Source organism: Marmota marmota, unplaced genomic scaffold (assembly GCF_001458135.2).
Source record: "Marmota marmota marmota unplaced genomic scaffold, marMar, whole genome shotgun sequence".
Classification (NCBI taxonomy): Eukaryota; Metazoa; Chordata; class Mammalia; order Rodentia; family Sciuridae; genus Marmota; species Marmota marmota.
In genome coordinates this window covers 383,620-407,437 of record NW_026000206.1, presented here as the reverse complement: position 1 = coordinate 407,437, position 23,818 = coordinate 383,620, and the positions used below count along the sequence as shown (strand labels likewise).

Here is a 23,818-nt window from a genome sequence, read left to right as displayed (position 1 = left end):
CACAGATTCAGGCCCCAGTGGCCGTCCTGCTTTCTAGCTGTGATTAACCTCGCTGGATCTCAGTTCTAAAATCTACAAAAGGACTTTAAGGAATATTCCCAGCAAGTGCCTCCACATAGACAGAGCTCCAGAGGCCAGTGTGCTGCCCGTGGTCCCAGCCGCTGGAGCAAGTGAGCGAGCTCTGAAGGCCTCTCTGCCACTGCCTGAATGTCCGCACTCTGGGGCTCCCACCTTGGCCCTCCTCTCTTCTGTGAGAGGGCTCCAAGATCAGCTCTTCCATTTGCTGACGTCAAGTTCTTCCCCACCCCTGTGCTGACCGTCCCCTGTGATCCAGCCTTGTCTACACTTGTCCGCTTGAACATCCCCGAGATGCCCAGGTTGGTTTGTCTCGAGGTAGAACCGCCATCGTCCTCATTGCCACTCCTGCCCTTCCTGTGCCCTCATCTCTGGGAATGCCCTGCTATCTGCCTATTTGCCCAAGCACAGATCCCAGCCTCTTCCCTATGCTTGTCCCTCTCCCATGTCACCGGTCACCATGATCATCAAGTGTAGCTCACCTGAAAATGTGAGAAATGGAAAATAAGGTGGGGACTGTCCAAGCGTGTCCTGGGCTGGTTGGGCCCAACTCCTGGGGCAGCCTGTCTGGACTGGACTTGGTATCAGTGTGGGTAGAACAACTGCCACCTCCCCAGCTCTGTTTGTGCTATCCAAGGCTCCCTGGGCCACCCTGTGGGTCGACAGGGAAGTTCCCCTTGACTGGGAGAGAAACCTCCATTCGCTCCAGGGAGACGCCGCCTGCCTCCCCCTTTTCTTGCTTTGAGCCTGTTTAAAAATGCTGGCAGACTGGGAGTCCCCAGGCTGGGATTTCGCAATTGCCATTCCATCCTTTTGGATTTATTCATTCCGGAAACATCCTCCCAGGGTCCCTCTGTCCACAACCTGGAAATGATTCAGACCCAGGCCTGCCCTGGCCTTTTGCCCAGCTCAAACTATTCTGGTGACCCCCTCTTCCTCCAGCATTCCCGAGTTGTCTCCCACAGGAGGCATGTCCCCATCAGGCCTCTGGTTGACCTGCTGCTTGGCTCATTCCTAGGTTTCCAGGTTTGATCTCAGTCCTCCCCACCCCTTGCTTGTCCTCCTCAGCCAAGGTTGCTGAGGGCACCAGCTCCCAGTGAGCGTCCTTGTCCTCCTTTACCTCAAGGACGCTGGGGCAGCCCACTCAGACTCAGGGTGGGGGCAAAATTGGTGGGGCCTCGGAACTGTGGCAATGGGAGGCCTGTGGGTTATGTTGAGCCCAGGACAACCTCTGGCTGCATTCACATTCAGGTGGCCCTTCTTCCTCCTGCCTAACCTCAGTCACCTCTCACTTTCCCATACCTTGCTGCCCCCTGCTCTGCTTCCTGCTGTCCCCAGTACCTCCTGGCTCTGAGTCATGGTCCTGAACCATTCTGCACCCTTTTCTGAGCTTCTTAAACATGCCCAACTAAAAAAGAGGGCATACAAGCCTACAAGAGTGGTTCTGGGAAGGACTCCCTGAGTCTGCACCTTCTGCCTCTGTGGGCAGAGCTGCAGGAGGCCTTTCCTCTGGGGACTTGCTCTGAACCTCACCAGAAGAGCTCATGGGGTCTACAGAAGGAAACTCTTGGTAGTTACATGACAGCTAAGGGTCCCTGCTCTTTGCTCTGCAGCTGTGTGACTGGACACCCTCTCTGAGCCCTGATTTGCTCATCCACAACAGGAGGAGCACACTGTACCTCCTCCATTAGGCTGTTTGGAGGATGGGCCAAGCTAGGCCTCGCTGAGTGCCTGGTGTGAGGAACCACCGAGTAAGAGCAGGGCACCTCTGCCGGTTGGTGTCCCTCTGTCTGAACGATCGAGGAGGGCTGGAGCCCAGAGCCACTCCAAGGCAGGACAATGGCCCCGGTGACCTTGGAGCTCTGCACCCGTTGGCCTCTCGCAGCCTTATCCCATAGAGCTGGTGCTCGAGTGAGAGGCCTCAGGTGGAAGACGGGAGGAATTTTAAGCAGGGGAAGGCAAGGCCTGCACTTGTTAAGGTGTCTTCCTCAGCCTGCATTTTCTTAAAAAAAAAAAAAAAAGCAAATTACTGTGAAGACCAAAGCTTTGGAGAGTGAACAGGCCTCTGAGTGTTTGTTTGTTTCTCTGTGGCCTTTGGAGCCCGCCTTTCTGCATCTCCAGGGGAGCTGATAACGGAATCAATAGCTGTTTTGCTCTAATTTATTGAGCTCTATTGCCTAAACCTAATTAGCATGTTTCTGAGCCATGCGGGGCTCCAGTCCTGCTCTTAGATGAGGAAATTGATCGCGAGGCTTCCCTGGGCCCAGAAAATGTCCGGGACTGGTGTGGGGGTGGCAATGGGGGCAGATACGCAAATCTTAATGACAGCATCATTCCAGGTAAAAGTAACGACCAGAGAGGAGGACACAGCTCCTGTGGGCAAGCTCCTCCTGCTTTGGCCGCGTCTCTCCCTGGAGATGACAGGGCTCCATGTTGGAGGCCGGGCCCCACCTCTGCATGGCTGCCTCCTGCTTCCTCAGCTGGAGCAGAGAGGGGAGGAAAGCATTTGTAGAAAATTCCCAGAGAGGCCACACCTTAGGCCTATTTGACTGAAAGGGGGAAGATTGTGGCTGGAGGAATGGGAGGCCCAGGCCACCATTGGTCATTGAGGAGAACTGGTGATGGTTTGACCAAGGGACTTCCAAGGACAAGGAGGGGTTGAGTGGTCTGATTTTCACGTCTCACCGGGCTGTGCTGAATGTCACTCCCTTCTTCTCTCCAAACCTGCTCTGAAAGTTTGCTCTCATACACTGAGGATGTTTGGGCCTGGGACAATCTCAATGTCCAACCCTGTGGCTCAAGCCAAGTACCAACCAGAGAGTGTGTTCCTGGGGACCCATAGGGCTGGGGGAGTCTGGGAAAGCAGGGACTTGGAGTTAAAGGTGACCTAGATAAGCAACCTTGGCCCAGGTGGGTGGAGCTGTGCTGAGGTCAAAGTCAGGGGCCTCCAGCAGGCTGCTTTTAAAAAAAGAGACATAATTTATATCACATAAATTTCACCATTTTAACATGTATAATTTAAAGTGGGGTTTCTATATAGTTCATGATATTTTGCAACCATCACCACTATCTAACTTTAGAACATTTCCATCACCCCAAAGAGAAACTGCATCCCTATTAGCCATACTTCCTGCTCCTACTCCCTCCCCAGCCCCTTGGCAACCACTAATCCACTTTCTGTTTCTGTGGATTTGCCTACCCTGCCCATTTCACATAAATGAGACCATACAACATGTAGACTTTTGTGTCTGGATTCTTCCATTTAGCACACCATTTTCAAAGTTCATGCATGTTGTAGCATGTGTCAGTACTTCATTCCTTTTATGAGTAATATTCTATCATAGGGACTTGCCACGTTGTATCTACCCATTCATCTGCTGGTGGACATTTGGGTTCGTACACACCTTTTGGCTACTGTGAATAGGGCTGCTGTGAACACTTATGTAAAGGTATTTGGTAAAGTTAGGTTTTCCGGTTTCTTAGATACACAGCTAGGAGTGGGATTACAGAATTACTTGATAATTCTAGTCTAACTTTTGAGGAACTGCCTCACTGTTTTCAAGGCTGCCTTTGTGAGATTTGGGGGTCTGAGATATAGAAGAGGTAATTACTCTCTATTGAGAGAGGGTACCATGAGGGACACAGAGCCAAGAGAGACTGCATGGAGCCCTAGGAGAAGAACCTAGAGCTAGCTGAATCCCATGCCTCCCCGTAGGCTGTTTGTGGCAGGAATGAAGGGCTGAGGCTGGAAACCAGGGCAGGGTGGGGGTGAGGAATATTGGGGAGGCTCCCTAGGTCCCAGGGCTGAGCCTCCACGAGAGCTCCCAGAGCAGGGTCCTGGTGTCCTGTCTGCCCTTCCTTGGGAGAGGTACCCTGATAGAGCAGGACTGGTCTCCTCCCCATCCCTGGTAGGGGAGGTTTGTGGGTGGGGTCACTCACAGCCCTGAACCTGGAGCGGGGTGCAGGGGAGTCAGCACATCCCCCCCTCTCATGCAGCCCTTTGCTTCTTCCAACCTGAGTGTCCCAGGTCTTTGCCCTCTGATGACCTTTGCTGCCTCCTCCTAAGGCCTGTGTCCCCTGGGCCAGTTGTCCCTCCCAGTCCATCAGGAGAGAAGGCAACACTGTGGAACGGATTCATCAGACCTGCCAGGGCCAGCCCGGGGCCCCTCCTGCAACCCCAGGAGGCCTGCAGCCCTCACCCCATCCCCCAGCTGGCCCACCTGAGGGTCCTGAGCCAGGAGCAGACTGCAGCAGCCACAGCAGGCACCAGGGGACTGCAGCCCTCTGCTCCCACCAGCCTGACAGATCTGCCTGGGGATGATTGTAGACACTAACCCAGAGCTCCCGGAACTTGCAGGTGCTGATGTTAGCTTTTTCTTTTTAAATCCCTGGCATTTTATCTACAGGAAGTTGCTGTATGAAATCGGTGGTTTATTAAATTATGAGGTCAGAACAGATGAGAGACAATTTGAACCATAGATACAGGGATGGAGTACCTTGCTCCTAGCTAGAGTGATTTTGAAGAGAACGTGATTAAATGAATGGGATTCCCATCAGCCAGGCCACGCTGACTGACTTGTGGGGAGAAAAATCACAATCTGGGTTAATTTTTTACGGCATTAAAATCATGGAGGAAGCAAAGAACTTTGTCCTGAATGCTCCTGAGAAGGGAATCAGGCCATCATGGGGGACCTGAGGTCAGGGGCAGCCTTGTCTGAAGAGGCAGGAAACCTACTTTGTCACTTACTGTCTGTCAGGTGCTAAGGCCTGGGCAGGGGCATCCCCAGAAGCTTTCTGGAGAGGACTGACATCCCCTAGGAACACATTTTGCCTCCCTCCAAGACAGAGTGACCAATGTAGAATACTCTTTCTATCCAGTCTTTTGTACTTTGCTTGTCTTTAATAATTTAGATCTTGGGAATTGTACTGTGTCAATTCAAAGGGATTTTCTTCATTCATTTCTATGGAAGAATAGAATTTCATTGAGTGAATATACCATGGTTTATATTGGCCTTGCCTGTGAATGACCATCTGTGTTGTTCCCAATATTTTGCAATGACAAATCATTCTATGAGGATAACCTTTTGCCTTGTCACTCCTATTTGAGGGTAGATTCCTAGCTGTGGGACCTACCAGATCAAAGAGTAAATTCACATACAGTCATAACTGTACAACAGGGTAGTGCCAGTGGATGGGCTTCCCCTGAAGCTGGTTATAAAGGACTTCAACATGACAGAGGCCCACCCGTGAGTCCTCTGAGACTCAGCCCTGGCACTGGGAGATTCCCGACACTAACTTACCTGTAGCCTGCAGGCCCCCACCCAAGGAGGCAGGGAAGGAAGTGAGGGGCTCAGCAGAGTCTCTGGTAATTTGGTTCCTACCAGCCCCTAAATTAAACCCTACAAAAGCCTGCTGTTTCCCAGCTTCCAATGGCTTTCATAATTCATGGTTATTTTGGACAAAAGTAAAGCTCCAGTCTATGCTGTCTTTAAATCTGACTTTCTTGGAAAACCTCAGATGATCTTTTCTTACTGAGTTGAATCTCGTAACCCAGAAAGACTTCCAGCCCAGAGCACATTTTGTACCCAAGAGAAAGAAAAAATGACCCCTTTGTGTCTGCCTGGAGAAAGCCCCAAGTTGGGACTTGGGCCAGCTGTGGCTTTGCCCAGGGCCAAGGCCCCTAAGAGAGGGTCTCCTGGCCCCACCCTGCTGGAGGCAGTTCCACCCAGATTCTGGGAAGCTGAGGCCCTGTGGGCATGGAAAGACTAGATCATGTCACATTATACAGATGTATGACACGCACAGGGAGGAGGTCTGCAGAGACCACCATCAGAATGTCACAGTGGTGTCTTTGGGTGGTATGTTCACATAGATTTTTATTTTTGTCTTTACATTTATTGTTATTTGGTTAGTGTTTGAAAATGATGGTGTTTCAATGGTGTCATTTGAAAATGTTTTCTTTAAAAATTTTAGCTAAAAGTTTATTTTCCTTCTCCTGGTCCACATGTGCCGTGAGATGGGGGGAAAACAAGATTCATTCAGCAAATTTCCACCAGACATGAGTTCAAGGTGAATGCTAAGCTCCCTCCTTATACCCTGACAGCTCTGTCATGGTGAGCCACACACTTCTTTGTGCATCTACACATGCCCGGAGCTATATTAAAGGTGACCATGGTGGCAGTTGGTGTCAGAGACAGGCAACTGTGGGTGTTCAGCGAGAAATGCCCTGGACAGGGAAGGTGAGCTTTGCCTGAGGTAGGGGTGAGGGTGAAGGATGGCTTCCCAGAGGAGGTTGGCGATGTCGAGCTGGGTTTTGAAGGAGCAAGAGGAGATTTTAAGGTGAAAAGGAAGATTTTGGTGGGACAGAGGGATTCCAGGCATGAGAAAATTCATGCACATGAGATGTAGCGGATAAGGAGAAGGAGGGGTCATGGGCTAGTCCAGGCCCAGATGCCAAGAGCTTGGGCATTATGACTTCATCCTGTAAGGGACAAAGATGAAGTCAAGATTTAAAATAGAAGCAAGCCATGGTCGGATTTGCATCTTATTAAAAAACACTTTGGCAGCAGTGTAGAAAATGGATTAGGGGTGAGGGGTTGGGACAAGAGCCAGGGAGACAAATGGACTGAGTAATCAGGTGAGAAATGACAAGGGCCTGATTGGAAGACATGCCTATGGGGCTGCAGAGGAACAGTTGTGGAGATCTGCAGGCGACACCCAGGAGAGAAAGGTGAGGCAGGGAGGGGCCGAGATGCTTGGGCTGCACCCTAAGCCCCCCGAACACAGAGCCATGGTGGATTTGGAGCTGGCACAATGTCTGGCACATTTGAGGAGCTTGGAGAATATTTGTATGTAATCCATAAAAAACTGGGCTGCCACTCAAACCAGCTTAGCACCATGTTACGTTCAAATAGGCCTCAGTGCAGTATTCCAAAATAGTAGAGAGCAAATTAAAACTCTCCTGCAGTTTCTCATGAAAATGCCAAGGGGGACCATCCGGAAAAACTTTTATAAATCATTTTTTTAAATGATCATTGCCTGCCCGCACCCCCACCTCTCGCTTCTCATATTCATGACAACCGCTTCCGACATCTCTCCTCTCGTTCTAGACTTGCAGACTTTCCTCTTAAGATCTGTTTTGTTTTTTTTTTCACTTTCCACTTTCACCTTCTTGATCAAGGCTGGTTTTTTTTTTTTAATAACCTTTATTTTATTTTTATGTGGTGCCGAGGATCAAACCTAGTGTCTCACATGTGCTAGGCAAGCGCTCTACCACTGAGCTACAACCCAGCCCCGGTCAAGGCCTTTTTTAAACATTTATTTTAATCTTATTTTTTAACACTTGAGAATCGCAGTTCTCTCCCCCTGCATTCTAGTCTCTCCCCATCCCTGGTTCCTCCGGCTGTGTACATGTTTGCAGGTATCTTACCCTTTATCTCCATGAATAGCCTAGGAACCCAAGCACCAGGTACGCATGCAAAAAGCATTCTTTTAGAACCAGGGAGGGGAGACACTGCACACATTTATCACTTAATATTGATTATTTAGTTATTTTGTGAATAAATAAGCTGACATCTCCAGCACATACTGGGAATAAGTCTTTTATAAATATTCCAAGTATTTATCCAAAAAACCCTGTGATTTTATTTGTATCCTTGTTTCACCAGAGAAAAAGTGAGGCATAGAGAGGTGATGTGATTTGGAATTTGAAAATTCACTGAACAAGTAGATGGAGATTTGTGGCTTATTATTAGGAGCCCTGACTACAATGAGATTTCTTGAGTTGGATGAGAATATTCATGTGCTTTTTTTCTTTTCTTTTTTTTTTAACCAATTCCTGCTGGAGACAAGGGGATGACTGATCAGGAATGTCAAGTGTCTTCTCTGTGGTCACACAGCTAGTCAGAGGTTGTTGAGAATCCAGATCCGGACCCTTGATCCCAGGTTCTAATCTCCAGGGATCTGCTCATTGTTCTAGACTGCTACCAGCCCAGAAAAAAATGGATCAAGGAGCTCTCAGGGTCTTTGAACCTGGTGGTCTGGTTAGAGTTCTTTGGCTGCAAGCAAAAGAGACTGGATCTGGGTATTGAAGCTAAAAATGAACATACTAGAAGGATATGGGCAGCTTGTAGAAAAACAAGAAAATCTGATCAGTCCCTTGGAGAGGATGAGCTGCTGGTCTCAGGAGAGGTGATTCCTCAGAGCCACAAAAGGTGCTGCCAACAGCAGACAGGGAACGGATCTTGGGTGGGCACAAAGCATCATGTCACCCTCGGGAGACATCTTCCACTCTGCAAACCAAGTATCGGAGTGGTCAAAGCCACCCTTGTTCACTCAACGTTAATTCCCCCTTGTGCTTTAGTGAAAGAATCCTGGTTTTGTTCTTCCCCATGGAAAGTGACCCTGTCCTCAGCTCAGGGGTAAACCCAGGTCCATCTTAGCCAACTAAGGTATTCCTGTTGTCCTTGGCCATGAATGGCTGTGACTCCAGAGTGGTCATGTGGTTTAGTTCTGCCTATTGAGAAGTGAGGAGAGGCCGGCTAGGGGGCTTCTGGGAAGAAAGACCCATAAGAAGACACACTGCCTTCTTCCTCTGGACACTGTGGCTCAGCAGGACCATGGCTCAGTAGGACCAGGGCTCTGCAGCAGCCATCTTGCTGCCCCCTGAAGCCAAGCCAACAGTGGAACTGGGCAGAGCCCAGAACTACTTCTGAATTGCTTGTTATTACCTCAGGACTCCTCATTACTTGCAGCTAGAGATGTCCTAATGGATACAGAAACTGTCTTGGTTACAGGGACAGATTTATTTTGCATTACTTCAGAGGATGGAGCTAATAGATCAAAGGAAAGACAGCTATGAGAAGAGAGACACTGTCATCACTCTGAGATGAAGGGACGTGCTACACCTTCAGGTACTCAGTTCCCTTCAAGGGAGACACGGAAGCAAACTGGCTGCCAGGGGTGTGGCAGGAGGAATTTCTGCATGAGCTGGATCCCACAGCATCAACCAGGGAGGTTCCTTATGACCTTGAACCTCCAGGATTCTGCGGTCAGGAACAAGGATCTAAAGTCAGCCCAAGCCTGTCTCCTCCCTGAAGAATTTCTCAGGGTCACATTTTTCCATTTTCTACTCATTGGAGTCCATCTTCTTTATTTTCTTGGCTTTAAATTCAGTTTCTCTGATTCTTTGAAAAACCTGAGCAAACTGCTTGTGTTGCTATCTATTCTTAGAGTCTTTGAAAAACATTTGATAAATATATTCTCTCTAAGACACACACAAGATCACACTTACATATGCATGTACACAAGCACACTTGTGCACAGTTAACACCCAAATGATCCCAGGCAAGGATTCTAAGCAGGAAACAGGCACCACACCCTCTGGCCCTGGACCATATTCCTGACTTCTCCAGATCATGGGGCTGCCCAGTATGATGAGCCTTGGACTCAAAGTGAGAAGATCTGAATTTGAATTCCAGCCGTGTCACCTCCTGGCTGAGTGGTCCTGGGCAAATTGTTTGCTCTCTGAACCTCAGCTCAGAGGTGACCATCATGATAACTGTCCCTGAGCTTGGCATATATCAGGTAGTCCACAAACAGCCACCAGAAGTCACAGGCATTGTCTACGGGAGGTATGGAATCTGCAGGGTGGAAGGAGAGCTAGTGTGCATGGGGTGGGCAGAGCTGGCAATGCTTCTCGGAAGGCAGGGGCCGGGGGTCAATGGAGGGGTGATGTGGAAGATTCTAAGGGGACTGAAATCCTTGCCTAGAGGTCCCTTCCTCGGATGATGTTAGGCACGGAGCGCTGAAGCAGACATTTGGATCCACTCTTTGTTTCTAAGCCACCTGTCCCCCCTTTTAGAGGGGGTTTGATGTTAAAGAATGCTTTCCGTATTCTGTTCTGAATACAAAAGAAAAACATGCTCTGTGTTGAAAATATTGTACAAGGGGAAGTGAAAAGAACAAAATAAAAATCACTCATAATCTCAGTATGCAGAGATAGATGACTACTCAATATGTCAGTACATTCTTTCCAGTCTTTTATTAAACGCATACGCTGTATGAGTATTAGTAGATGGACAGAAAAACAGATAGATCAATGGCATTTGAACTTATCTAGCCAGTGGCTCTGCTCACTCAATCCAGAGTCAATAGTAGCTGACATTTCCTGGCACTGGCTCGGCGTCAGCGCTGCTCTGTGTGCAGGTATGCGATACGTACTCTTCACACCTGTCCCTATGCAGCAGGTGCAGTCATTATTTACAGATGCAGCCAAGAATGAAACTCAGGCTGGTGCTCTTGACCCTGCCCTGCCATGCCTCTCTACAGCCCTCATGTCAGCCCAGAAGACATGCTGTCTTTTTATGTGATGCAGTGTTTTTCCAGGCTCACGTGGACTCCGTGAAACTAACCTGTCGCCCTTCCTGCTGAAGGGAGGGGGCATTTGCCGGGCATCACGGGGTCAGGTGATCTGGGAGACAGGTGTGGCTGTCTACACAGGTGAGCGATTTCTAATGTCTGGGCCTGATCCTTAGTCTTGTCGCTCAGATCTGGGGGACTTAGCCCACTTGAGGTCTGCTTGATCTACAGACTCATGTGGTTAACCCAACTCGCAGGATTTAGGATTCAGGACACCCGTGTACAGTCCTCACAGTTTAGCCTGTTTTCAGTTGTTAATAACGCAGCACCCCAGTCTGGAAAATTTTTAAAGAAAAGAGGTTTATTTTGGCTCATAGTTTTGGTGGAAGGGCAAGGGGCCACTTTGGAGGATGGCCTTCTTGCTGGCACAGTCCAGAGGCAGGGCGGGGCATCGGATGCCACCCCACAAGGAGTGCATAGCTGTGTTTTGGTCTCTCTCTTCCTATAAAACCATTAGGACTGAATAGGATGGGGTCGGGGTTTTGACCTTATCCTAACACCTCTCCAAAGCCCACCTCTAAATACCGTATCTGATCAAGTTTCCACCTTTCAACCTCACAATGGGGATTAGACTTCAACATGATTTCAAATCATATTTGAACCATAGCACACAGAGAACCCCAGAACCCCGTGGGGGGGGGGCTCTTTCTTTTTCCTGATCACCCCTTTTCCCCCTGATAAGCCATACTGTGGCCGAGGCTGCCTGGTTCCCAGCCTAGTCAATAAATAAATACTGTTCAATAAATACTGGTTTCTGATATTGGCTCAGCTTTACACCCAGACTGGCCCCACCTTGATCCACTGAGTGCTGGAGTGGACAGTCCTGCTCAGGGCCCCAGGCCTCAGACTTCACTGACCAGCCTTGAAGAAGTTGTCAAACCTTTCTGACCCTCCGAGACCTTATCTGTAACTTGAGAATAACCCTGTGACCTATCTCTAGGGTCATTGAGAGAGTAAGTGATCTACAAAGAGTTATCTACTCTGTGAGGCCCTAGGACCTGGTCCAGTATCTAGTCAGTGCTCAATAGATACTGGCTTCTGATATTGGCTCAGCTTTACACCCGGACTGGCCCCACCTCGATCCACTGGGAGCTGTATCTTTTTGTTTTCTGTCTCTCCCTGAGACCAAGAGCTCCTTCAGGGCAGGGGCCCTGTTTTCCCACTGTCATATTTATCCTCAGGGCCTGGCCCATAATAGTTTCCCCAGTATATGCTTATTGGAGAGCATAAATGAGTGGATGAATGAAGGACCCCCACCATGTAGCCCAAGCCCCTCAGAATGGCTGGCACAGTGTGAGCTCCTGTCATTCCAGTCTAGGCTGAGAGGTGGCCACGGGCCTGTGGAGATGGAGGTGGAGTGAGCCTCCCCTGGCATGGGCCCAGCTTGTGCGCCTGCCCTGGCAGGAAGCTTGGGGAAGGGCAGCCCTTCTGAGCTCACTCTGGGGGCCTCAGAAGGCCTTCATGGGGACTGACATTTCTCAGTCCTGGGCCCCCGCAGCTTTCCCTGCAGTGTGTTGGCTCTGACTGCAGATCTTTGCAGGAGATCCCTTGTCTGCTCTCACATGCCTGCTGGCCAGTTTGTTTCCAGAGCTTGGGTGCAAGAGGAGTCATGGAGGCAGGATACAGGCCCCGCCCGGAAGTGAGGTCTTGGCTTCCGGAGAGCGTTTAGAGAAGGAGAGGGGGCAATGATAAAGTCTTAAAGGAAGCCTGGAAAGGACAAGGGCACCCTCACTCTCCCCACACCTTAGCATGACTGCCTGATTTTTCTGGGGGCAGTAGCTCTCCCTAAAAGGCATAGTTTTAGCGCATTATACTTATAATATGCTCAGACATCAGAGGCTAGGTGACTGTCTAAAGCCACACAGAAAATGCATGACAGAGTCTGGTCTTGGAGCCTGGTGTCCTGAGACCAGGATTGATGCTCTGTCACCAGGGTTCATAGTGATGATTGAGTTATGAGCACTTGCTGTTTGCAAGGTGTCCCCTTGGGGTGCTCTTGGTCCTTATCCGCCCACAGGAGGTCCTGGAGAGAGGCTACAGGGGACCTGGGCTTGCCCACGCCTGACATCCTCACTCTGGGTGTTCCAGCTCTACTGTGCGTGGGTTTGCCCAGCAGGATCATGGAATGTGTCTGCTGGCATGCCAGTGTGCCAAAGTGCCAGCGCCAGCCTGGGAAACAACAGGGTGTCTTTGTCCTAGCCCCACTCACTGCCGGATTGTTGTTCTCACACGTGGCCGACATCCCTTGCCAGCCGAGTGGGGAAGGCTGGGTTTTATTTTTTATTTTTATTTATAAATAAAATAAAAACTTGCCGACTTTCCTAAGGGAGGCTGGTTAAGTAAAACACCCTGGGGGCTGAGAACGTCGCTCAGTGGTCCAGCGCTTGTGTGGCCTGTGTGAGCCCTGGGTTTGGTCCCGAGCACTGTGGCGGAGGGTGGGGTAGTGCAAAAACAGCATCCTAGAGGACCTGCAGATGTGTGCCCTCCTACAAACTTCTGCTTCACTTAGGCAAGCTCACTTTTGTTACTGAGAGTAGTGAGTATTGGTTATGGGTAATAGCCAATTATAATGGCAACATGAAGAGCTGGCTTTGCTGCAGACACCAGGTCATACATTATCATGTAATATCCTAACGGCTATAACATATGGGGGTCTTATCAACTTTTTTTTTTTTTCAAATAAGTGAATCAGAGAGGGTCAGTGACTCATTCAAGGCAGCAAAGCAGGGAAGGGAAGGAGCCAGGATTCAAACCCAAGTATAATCTAACTCTCCAACCCACTTCCTTACCCTCTCTGCTCCCTGAGCCTGCCCTTGCTTCCTGATGGAGGAGACAGAAGGTGGGCAAGCCCTGGAGCAATATCCTTGTAAATTTCACATGCTAGGATGCTCACCAACTCTGCTAGGGATTTTGGTTACATCCGTCTCTCCGTTTTACTAAGGCTCCATGCTCCTGGAGGGCTGGGTCTGTGTCTGGGTGGACTTTATGTTTCTGCCTGAGTCTGATGAAGAAGAGGGTGAGAGAGAATGGTGAGGGAGAGGATCCATGTGCTTGGCTGATGGGGAGTGGGCTGCTTCTAGAAACCAAGCAGTTTTATGCAAGCTTTAGGCTTAAAAGAAAGAGGACCTGCACCCATCCTGTTGCCTTGTCTTAGAACCTTTGCCTCCAAGGCTTTTGGCCCAGCCCCATGGTGGTGAAGCAGACTGCCTAGGGTGACTCTCAGCTCTGCCCCTGCTGTAGTAGAGGTACACACTTCTTGGAGGACCATGACAATTAAATGATCATGTTTGCATGTAAAGTGTGAATGGCAGCTGCTGTGATTTCCTCCTGGGAGTCAATTTACTTAAGAAGTTGTGTCTTAGTCGGCTTTTCGTTGCTGTGACCAAAATACCTGAACTGGAACAACCTAGAGGAGGAAAGGTTTATTTTGGCTCATGATTTCAGAAGTTTCAGTCCATGAACTACCAACTCCATTGCTCTGAGCCCAAAGTGAGGCTCAAGCCATGGCAGCCAGAAACAGAGAGGGGGAGGAGAAGGAGGAGGAGCCAACAGGACCAATCCTCAAGGCATGCCCCAGTGACCCACTTTTTCTACCCACGCTGTACCTGCCTACAGTTACCACCCAGTTAGTCCATTCAAATTATGAATCCAGAAAGTGGATTAATCCACTGATTAGGTTACAGCTCTCATAATGTAGTAATTTCACCTTCCGCAGTAACACAGGAGCTTTGGGGGACACCTCATAACTAAACCATAACAAGTTGGTTTTTTAAAATTAAGTAATTTGGGTGATGGTACCTGGGGGCTCATGATAGCAATATCTCTGCTTTTGTGAATGCTTGAAATTTTTCACAGTAAAACATTCTATAAGCAATCGATAGCAATTTGAGATGTTAGTTTTTGCTTAGAAAACGTAGACATAGAGTGCAATAGAAGGCAAAATATAATGCAACTTTTAAATAAAGCACAAGGTTTGAAAGAAACAAATGGTTCAAAGCAGCTCTTTAGAATCATGACTGCAAGCCCAGCTTGCTCTTGATCTCACTGGGTCTGCTGTTTTTTTCATCTTAAAAAATTTGGGAATAAGGATGCTTGCCTCCCTGTGCTGCATGCAGTAGGATGGTAGGATTTGAGCAAGAGGCGATGTGAGGGTGCTTTGTAAACTGTCACTCTCTCTTCCAGTGGGCTCATTTGCTTATTTGACACGTTCCTTGGGGCCCTTCCAGGTGCTGTGCCAGATGTTGGAGACACAGCCCTGCACAGATTCCTCAGTGCAGGAGGATAGACCAGGACACTCTACTAAAAGCAGACTGCTGAGGGACAAATTGTTTCTCTGCCACTTACTCCTTGGTGACTGCAGCTGAGTGCTTCCTCTGGGCGTGAGCATTCTCCCATTCGGCACTTCAAGAGAGGGTCAATGAGATTCAAGCTAAGCTGGGAAGTGGAGGGCTACAACCTGACCCTAGACAATTTTGAACAAGATTTTGAACAAGAGATTTAGCTTCTCTGGCTTCTGGTTTTCATTCCATTATTTGTGTACTGGACCATCTGTTTATTTCTTCCACAAACTCTTACTGAGCACCCATTGCAAGCCAGGCATGGACTGTGAGCTGGAGAGGGTCACAGTAGCTGGGCTTAATGCCTGAAACCTTTGGCTGTAGTCATCTTGGGTCCTGGCAGCCCTGGTGGAAGCTCTCCCAGCCATGCAATCATCTCAGTTTTCCTTCTCTCAACCTTGTCTCTCATTTGCTCTCTCTTCCTTGAGTTGTGGCTTTTAGAATGCCCCATTTTATTGTGAACGAGGAATTCTGCAGGGCCAGGGTCTGAGCAGTTCTGAGAAGGCTGCTGAGAAAGTAACCACAGATCCCTCTGCTGTTTGAAATACTGCTGAAAAATATTTGGATAACCCTCTATCACCTGAGCAGGCATTTCAAAAGTTTACATTGCAGGCCCAAGTGATTGTGATATTTAGAGAAATAATTTCCTCTGGTCCTTGAATTTTTGCCCTGGAAGGGTCATGTGGCAGCACATGTTGTATATGTGAAGGGTGTTTTGGAATGTTAATGGAGAGGCTGACTCACACCAGATGGGGTGGGAGACCAGGAGGCAAGGATGTATACACTGGCCACCGGGATTTGGTTCTGAGGTTGGATTTTCAGAATGTGCTGAAGGTCAGAGGACAAGGAGTGTGACACATGCCCAGACTTTTCCTGTAATTTGTTTCCTTGGACATCCGAGTTACAAAGGAGTTGCTTTTATGATATTGTTTTTAGACATAATTCTAGAGGCATATCATAAACTCCAAAGCAGCTTTTTTTTTCTGGACGCTTCCTATGTAAAAGTTCAGATTTGAATTAGTCTTAGTGTTTCTTAAACTTAAAAAAAATACTTTGATAAACATTAAAAAAAAAAAGTGACTTACCCCGTCCGTATCTTCTGCATGTTCTCATCAGGCAAGGACATTTTGCCTCAATCCATTCTGTAACCTTTAAAAGGAAAAGGCATTTTGTGGTCCAAATATGAAAATTATATAACACTGTAGGCTGTATGTAGTCTAGCCCTCAGCTGAAGGTTCTACACCTGTGTCTCCCACAATGATCCTCCCTGTAGCCATCATGCCCTTTCTACAGGTGAAGAAACAGATTCAGCGAGGTGTATTCCTGGGTTCCCAGGTCCCCACTGCCTAGTGACAGGATGTCCAGGCTGCCTGGTGGAGTTAGCTGGGCCTGCCTCTGGGCTCTGGCTTCTCTGCACATGAGTTGGTATGGTGGGGGAGGGGATGTCATTGGTGAGAAGTGTCTGTGGGCAGGCTGGCAAAGAGGAGTGTGGAGAGAATGGGAAAGACCTGTGCTGAGGGGGCTGTTTCCTTGACTATTTGGATCTCTGTGCCAGGCACTGTTGAGGATCTGGCTGTGGATACAGCTGATGTCCTCTTGAGGAGTTCGCATCTGGAGAGGGGATGGGCAACCTGAAGTTGGAAAGACCTGAGTTCTAGTCTCAAAGCTCTGCAGCTTCTGGGCTCAGGGATCTTTTAGGGCCTTCATTTTGTTATCTGTACAATGTAGTTAATAGTGACCCTGACCTCAGAGTTGTTGTGATAAGTGCAATGACAGGATTGCACTGGGGATTGGGCACAGAGGACAGAGGAGGGGTCTCTTGCTGTCTTGGAGGGCCAGGTGGTGTCCTGGGGGAAGTGATGTCCACACTGAGACCTTAGGGGAAGAGTGGATAACAGGCTCCTATGCCAGGTGCTGCTCTAGTTGGGCTGTAGTCTGGGCTTCTGGCTAGATTTCCACTAGGGCGAGGCCATAGCTTAGGGAGGTCTGTGGTTCCCTCCTGGGACATGGGATCAGATTTGCTATATTCAAATCAGGGATGTCTGTGTGCATTTGGGTGGGGGCATTTAGTCATGGAAGCATCAGGAGACCAATTCCTGTAGGACCTGGTAGCAGAAAAGTGATGTGACCTCACTCGGTCAGCTCTTGGGGAAGAAACTACAGGATCAAGGGAAGAAGGTGGGAGCCCTTCTTGATGTTGTGTGACCTCAGCCTTTGGCTCCTTCCCTTTCCTGTCCTGTGAAAACAGCAAGGACTACCAGGAGAATTAGGTGAGAGATCGAGAGCTCCTGGCCAGGGGACCCTATGCTCACCAGGGTGCGTCTTCATTTCCATGATGAATTTTTTATATATATTTATTTTTTAGTTGTAGGTGGAAACACAATGTTTTTATTTCATTTTTACGTGGTGCTGAGGATTGAACGCAGTGCCTCACACATGCTAGGCGAGCACTCTACTACTGAGCCACAACCCCAGCCCTCCATGATGGATTTTAAAGGCAAACATGAGGCAGAGCATACACTGCTTTTATGCTCCCCTGAATATCAAAACCGCCTGCTCTCTGCCCCCAGCACTGGGGCCTTCTTGTCATCTCCCATCCTCTTCATGCGCCCTCACATCACTGCGACTGGGTTGCTGCTGAGGGCAGATGGAGCCCAAGGCCTTTCCACAGCAGGAGACAGATGGGGGAGTGCTACATGGTTCCTGCTGGTTCTGACAGGCTGCCAAGGCCAATGTCCTGATGCCAGGCCAGGTTCCTGATGAGGAGGGACGGGGTCCCATGCAGGTGCTGGAGAGGGGCACACTGGCCAGCCCAGGGGTGTGGAGAGGGCTTCCTGAAGTTGGGAGGTCCATGCCAGGAAAGGTTGCTGGTGGGGGGGGGGGATGAGGGAACCTGTAATCCAGGCATCCAACACACTTCCATATCTTTGAAATCCCAGCAAAAGAGAGGCAGGGACCGGATCCATGATGGGGAGCTGCAGCAGGGCAGGACAGAGTTACAGGGAGTAGTCACAGGGGCAGAAGAGGAGACCACTGAGAAGGCTGCTGCAGGTCATAGGAGCTGGGGACCTGGACAAAGGGGTTAGGGAGGATGGAGAGAAAGTTTCAGAAGCCATAGGGCCACACTTGACTTGGGGATTGACTGAACTTGGATAAACCTGAGGGAGGAGAGTTAGTGGATGCCCAGGTGTCTGACCTGGCCCCTGGTGGGTGGTGCCACCTTTACAGAGATGCCACCCCCAGGAGAGAGGGCAGGAGAGGATGGCCTGGGCTTTCTTCTAGTATGAGCACCCTGGGTAATACCCTTGGGAGTTGCTCAGTAGGTCTGGAGTCCTAGGGGAAGGTCTAGCTCTGTGTGTAGAGGTGGGCATCCCTACAGATGGACAGAGGAACCTCCTGAGTGCTGAGATTGGAGGATGGAGCTCAACAGAGATGTGTGGGTGTGCAGAGTACCACAGGAGCCTGGGGATGGGTGCACAGGACTGGGACCCCAAGGAGGCCCAGATGCAGACTGCTAAGGGAGGGAAGTGACGGAGATAAGAAACAGAAGCAGCTTGTAAACCTGACAAGGAAGGGTGGGGAGGAAGGCTTCCTGGGAGACACTATGGATGAGGAAGTTTGGGGCTGTGGGTGTCAAAGGTGTTCAGTATGTCACCAAAGAGTGAGAGCTTTTTCCTGTGTGTGTGGGGGAGGGGGGGAGCTCAGCAAGAATTTGACACAAGAAAGACTCAATCAGACCATGTCGAATAGCCAGCTCTGTCGGGCAACCATGTCCAGACATATGTCCATGGGACACTGGTACTCAGTGGACAGAGTGTATGTGGCTGTCCCTGCCCTCTTACATTCCAACTCATGTAGACTCAGCGCAGCCAGATTTTCTCAGTGGGGACATAGGAGCAGAACCCGGAGGCCGCTGTGGAGTGTGGATGAAGGGCCAGGGCCAGTCCTTCCCCCTCTTTGTCTCTTTGTTCTCAGCCTGCTGGGCCAGTCTGTGCCCAGCATAACTGCCTCCACCCTTCCTGCTGTCTGCATTTGGGTGCCATAGACTCCTGGTCTCCAGGACCCTCACTGGGAGCCCGCTGTGGGTTCTGCCTGACATGGCAGGTATTACCTCAACCAGCAAGCAGTCTTGGTAGAGAAAGTGTGCTCTGTGGGAATTCACCGTCCACCCTGGGAGTGCCTTCCATGTACCTCCTCCACTGCCCTGCACAGCTGACCATGGTCTGTCATTAAAAAGGTTCCTCGATGTAATGTGTTTTGAACTGCTTACCATGTGCTAGATCCCAATCTAAGCATACCATCTAATCCTCTTCAGTCTTTTGAATAGATTCTCCTGTTATACCCATTTCAATGATGGGGGTATTAAAGCTCAGATTGGTTATACAACTTGACTATGGACTTACATACAGTGGGTATTTAGAACTTTTTTTTTTTTTTAGTTGTCAATGGATCTTTATTATTTATTTATTTGGTACTGAAGATCAAACCCAGGGTTTCACACATGCCAGGCAAGTGCTCCACCATTGAGCCACAACTCTAGCCCTGATATTTAGGACTATTAATGCAACAAATAGAAGATGTTTCTTTTTTTCTTTTTCTTTTCTTTTTATCTATCTATCTTTCTTTCTTTTCTTTTTTTTTTTTTTTTTTTTTTTTTTTGGTGCTTGGTGCTGAGGATTGAGCCCAGGGCCTGGTGAATGCTAGGCAGACAGTGTACCATTGAGCTGTGTGTCCCCAGACCAAGTTTCATCTTCTGAGCAGAGCCCAGTGTCTGGGCTCTCCCACCAGCCCTGTACCCACTCCATTAGCATAACCTGGCTGCAAGACGAACCTCCCTGGGTGGCTTTTGCCAGATACCGTCTGTCCATCTCAGGAAGTTAGGGAATAGCTGGTAGTTGCCACCTGTGTAGGCGTCCCAGCTACCCCATTCACCTGCTTGTGTGTCCGATATTGAGATCACATAAACCTGCCAAGCCTCGCTTTCCTTATCTGCAAAATGTTTCAGTTATGAGGAGAAAGGAGATATGAACTTGAGTACTTATCGTAGTGCTGGCTCAGGGAAAGACCCAGTGACTGTGGACATCACTGCTCTGCTTGCCAAGATAGGGTAGTGGCACGGACGACACAGCGGCTGCCTAACCATGCCTTAACAGGTGCCGGTGGCACCTGTGTGCAAAGCCAGAGGACAGAGAACATGAATCATTCACCATGGAAGCCCTGCATTATTAATGTCGTTTTTCTCAGACTTCTAACGGGGCCAGGGCCGGCTCCCATATATGGAAGGCGCGACTCGGCCTCAGCTGCAAGCACCTCCCTGGGTCTCCAGTTGCCATGGAGTCCCGCAGGCGGCCGGGAGGGGAACGCCCGAGGCGGTGTCCTGGGCTCGCTTGCTGCACTGGTCCTGGGTCCGCAGCCTGGCTCCGGGTCGCGCCGGGACCGCGCTTGTCCTGAACTGCTTCTCTGGGACTGAGGACGGGATGGGGGTGGGGAATAAACTGGTGGAGACTGGATGCAGCATCCTCGGGAGGACAGGTTTTGTGTGGCAGGCTTCGGGCTTCGATACGTGGTGCCTTCGAAAGAGGGTCCCAGGGTCTCCGACAGTAGTCCCCAGCTGCTCGCCAAGCCGGGTACCTTGCGCACGCCTTGCGTTCGGCCAAATGGGCGAGCCGCTGAGCTCTGCGCGCATCACCATCGGTCGCCACCATCCATCTCCCCCATCGCCAACGCGGAGGCGAGCGATGGGTCTCCAAAGCGAAGAGAGGGGAGGGGGCACGGCCTTNAGGGGGAGGAGCGCGGGGAGGAGCCCGGGCTGCGGCGGCCGCGTCAGAGCAGTGCTCCCGCTGCCAAGAGGCTCAGACCCGGCCCGAGCGCTGCCGAGGACGCTGACAGGAACCCGCACCCACACGGATCAGCGCTGCGCCGGAGGCTCCTCTCGCGGGCCAGGGCTGAGCGACCATGGCGGACAAGGAGGCCGGCGGCAGCGACACCGGGCCCCGAGGTGAGCTCAGGGCGCGGGTCCTGCGGCTGCGGCTGGCAGTGTAAGGGGAGGGATGAGGCACGCTCTGACCCGCGCCCCACAACCGCCTCGTGGACGATGGAAAAGTGGGTGCCCTGGCCCCAACCTGCCCTCGCGGGAGGGAGAGGCCAGGGTCAGCGCCTAGGAGGGAAGAGGGCTCCGGGAACTGGAGGTGGCCCGCGGGTCACGTGCTCTATTCCGGCCAGGGTGCGGACACTGCGACGAGGACTGCAGCCCCCGCTGGGGCACCCCTTCTGTCCCCGCCTCTGGGTGGCGCCTCCGGCGGGGCCGATTACGAGTTCGGATAAGAACCGCCCTTCTGTCCATCCCTGTGCACCGTGCTGGGGATGCCAGCGCTGGCCCGGTAAATGGCCGGCTGCTGGGTGGTCGGGTATCCCCAGAGGGTCATTTCCGTGACTCAGCGAGGCGAGGGTGGGATCCTAGGGGAGGTCGGAGATTCGGACCTGTCCCCTTACTCCACCCTGCGCGGCGGGACCCACGCGCCTGGAGTGGGAGCAGTAGCTCCCGCCTTAGGTTATCCCATCCCCTCCCCACCCATCTCCAAGGATTCCCTGGGCTTGGAAAGGGCGAAGCGGCAGGGGCTTGACAGTCCCCTCCTCGCCAGAGGTAGGGTGGGGACAGTGCGGAGGAAGGACGTTTGTATTTTGCCAAGGTGCCAGGGCCGCTCTCTTTGGGGAGTGATTCGGGCACAGATGGAGGGAGGGAGAGCCAGAGAGAACCGGAGAAAGAGGCCGGAGGAGCAGCAGCTCTTTGAGCCCAGGGCAGTAAATCAACATTCGCCCTCGGTGGGAACGGGCTGGCCAGGATTCCGGTCTTCCTGTGAGTCCCAAGTGGGGAAAGTTGGGCGCCAGAGACGCTGGGCGTCCCTGACCTGCAGGGCCTTGGCGGGAGCAATCGCCCAAAAGGAGCGCGGCCCAGCGGCTTTCCCTGGAGCTCCAGGCAAGCCGTCTTGGGAGGACGAAATTAAAATGCCCGGACGTAAGGGAAATCCAGCCAGGAAAGGCTCGCCCAGCTTTGCCTGGACCCCAAAGTCGGGGAAACTGAGGCCAGCAAGAGCACCAATAGTACAGCCACCATTGAAATTGCGCTCTCGGTCGGTGGCCGTGGCCCCCGCCCTCTACTGCACTCGGAGATGCACCTACCCCCTCCCCAGCCCATTGTTCCTGCGGATCTGGGAGGTGCCTCCCCACACGCACTGCAGTGATGGGGGAGTGCGGGTGGGGGCTGGGGGATCCTGACTTGACTCACTCCTGGGAGGGAGGTGCAGAGCCCAGGCAGTGCCCAAACACCAAGCACCCAGAATCTGTCCCTCTCCCTCGACCTTCCTCAGCGGTCAGGCTCCGGCAAGGGTCTGACAGCTGTCTTTGTCTGAACACCCCTCAGCAGCTGGATGGGCTCATTTTTCCTCCACCTTTTTTTTCTTTAAATTGGAAAACAAAATTTAGGATGATCCTAAGGGGTGTCAGAATTGCTAAAGCTTGAGAGTTAGTAAGCTAGTTTCTTGTCTCTCAGGCTGAGATAAAGTGTGGGTGGTTGAATCAAACAAGGTTGGGCATAGGATTTGTCAAATCAGAATTGCAAGCACAGTTGTGCACCCACTTCTCGATACCGTTTTGTCTTATAGAATCATTCAGCACTCCTACTCTACACACACACACACACACACCCAACTGGTAGACATCCCCACCCAGGACAGGGAAACAGAGGTGTGCTGGGTCACCTGCCACCACTCACCGGATTCCGTTAGAGTGTTTCTTTGCTTCTAGTGAGTTCAGGTGCACGGGTTTAGGACACAGCAACTGGAAGAGCAGGCTTCCCCTAGCAGCTCACTGTGCTTCTCTAGGGTGCCATCTCTTTATCTGCAAAATGGGAGATATTAATAGTATCTCATAGGAGCAGAGTCTGTCCCCTTCCACATCTATTTTTAAGGTTTCCTCATTTCATGTTGTGTGCTGGGCAATGAACATACATTATTTTATTTTTTAAAGCCTCTTAACTCCTGTTACCAGCATTTTCTTTACTGGTGGGATATTTAAACAAAGATTTAATGACCTGTCTGAGGTCCCACATCTAGAAGTGTTGATTGGGATGCAGACTATCTGATTCCAGGGCTGGATATGGTCAGTGCTTGCCATCCTATTTGGTACGTGAAGTGGTTGTGTTTCAGGTTATTTCAAGGATGCTACTGGTACAAAAGAATGAATCCCACAGGCATCAAACTATGTTGGGACTCTTGTACAGTGGGACCCCTGGTTGTGGAGGTGCTGGAAATGCTGGGGTGGGGAGCAAGTGCCCATGAAACAAAAATGGCAGTATGTTGGTAGTTGCTGAAGCTGGGTACTGAGTAGATGATGGTTCCTTACTATTCATTTTGACATGTTTGCAAATTTCCTTAATAGAATATTTAAATTAGTTAGTTAATTTTCAAACTTGGAAGGATAGCCTTTAGTCTCTGGAGTGTACACAGTGGAAGCTGAAGTGATCCTCAGTCCCACGTCTTCTTCATGTCCTGAGATGTTGGCACATGGAGTCCCAGAAGAACAAGATGAATTGAGTGGGGAAAGTGGCACAGAGTGGATAGCTCCTCTGGTGACGGACTTAGGGCAGGCTGGAACAGTGGACAGCCATTCATTTTCTCTGGGAATGGGGGTTGAGGAAACCAGTGGCGGGAAGGCAGGTTCCCGGGGTCAGGGTGTGTCTTGAGGTGTTTTATTAGGCTTCACTGGTGGGTTTCTGTTTCTTACCAACTTGGCGTTCAGTGAAAATAGACATTTTGGTCATTGACATATATCAAGGATTCTGTGTATGCTAAAACCTGGGAATACTGAGTTGTCTCATTTAGCCTTGACCACACTTGTTGAATGAATGACTCTCTGGGCAGGGGAGAGGGGGTCTGAGGAGAATGCTGACAGATTTAGGGATGCACAGTTGGAAAGGGGCTGGGGAAGAG

General features: G+C 50.5%; 1 protein-coding gene across 4 annotated transcripts in view; it reads left to right on the top strand.

The window, feature by feature from the left end:
• Positions 1-23,818, top strand: part of Hspa12a (heat shock protein family A (Hsp70) member 12A) — a 149,546-nt gene that overhangs the window by 62,537 nt on the left and 63,191 nt on the right. The window contains exons 1-2 of one of the 4 annotated variants that reach the window (XM_048791274.1): positions 18,971-18,981; positions 20,688-20,829. The exons of 2 other annotated variants lie outside the window; for them this stretch is intronic. In XM_048791274.1, coding sequence (XP_048647231.1) covers positions 20,787-20,829 — 43 coding nt within the window. In that variant the 5' untranslated portion in view covers positions 18,971-18,981; positions 20,688-20,786. Of the gene's footprint in view, positions 1-18,970; positions 18,982-20,638; positions 20,830-23,818 lie in introns of those variants that run through there. One more of the 4 variants, XM_015498305.2, reaches the window with a different exon arrangement.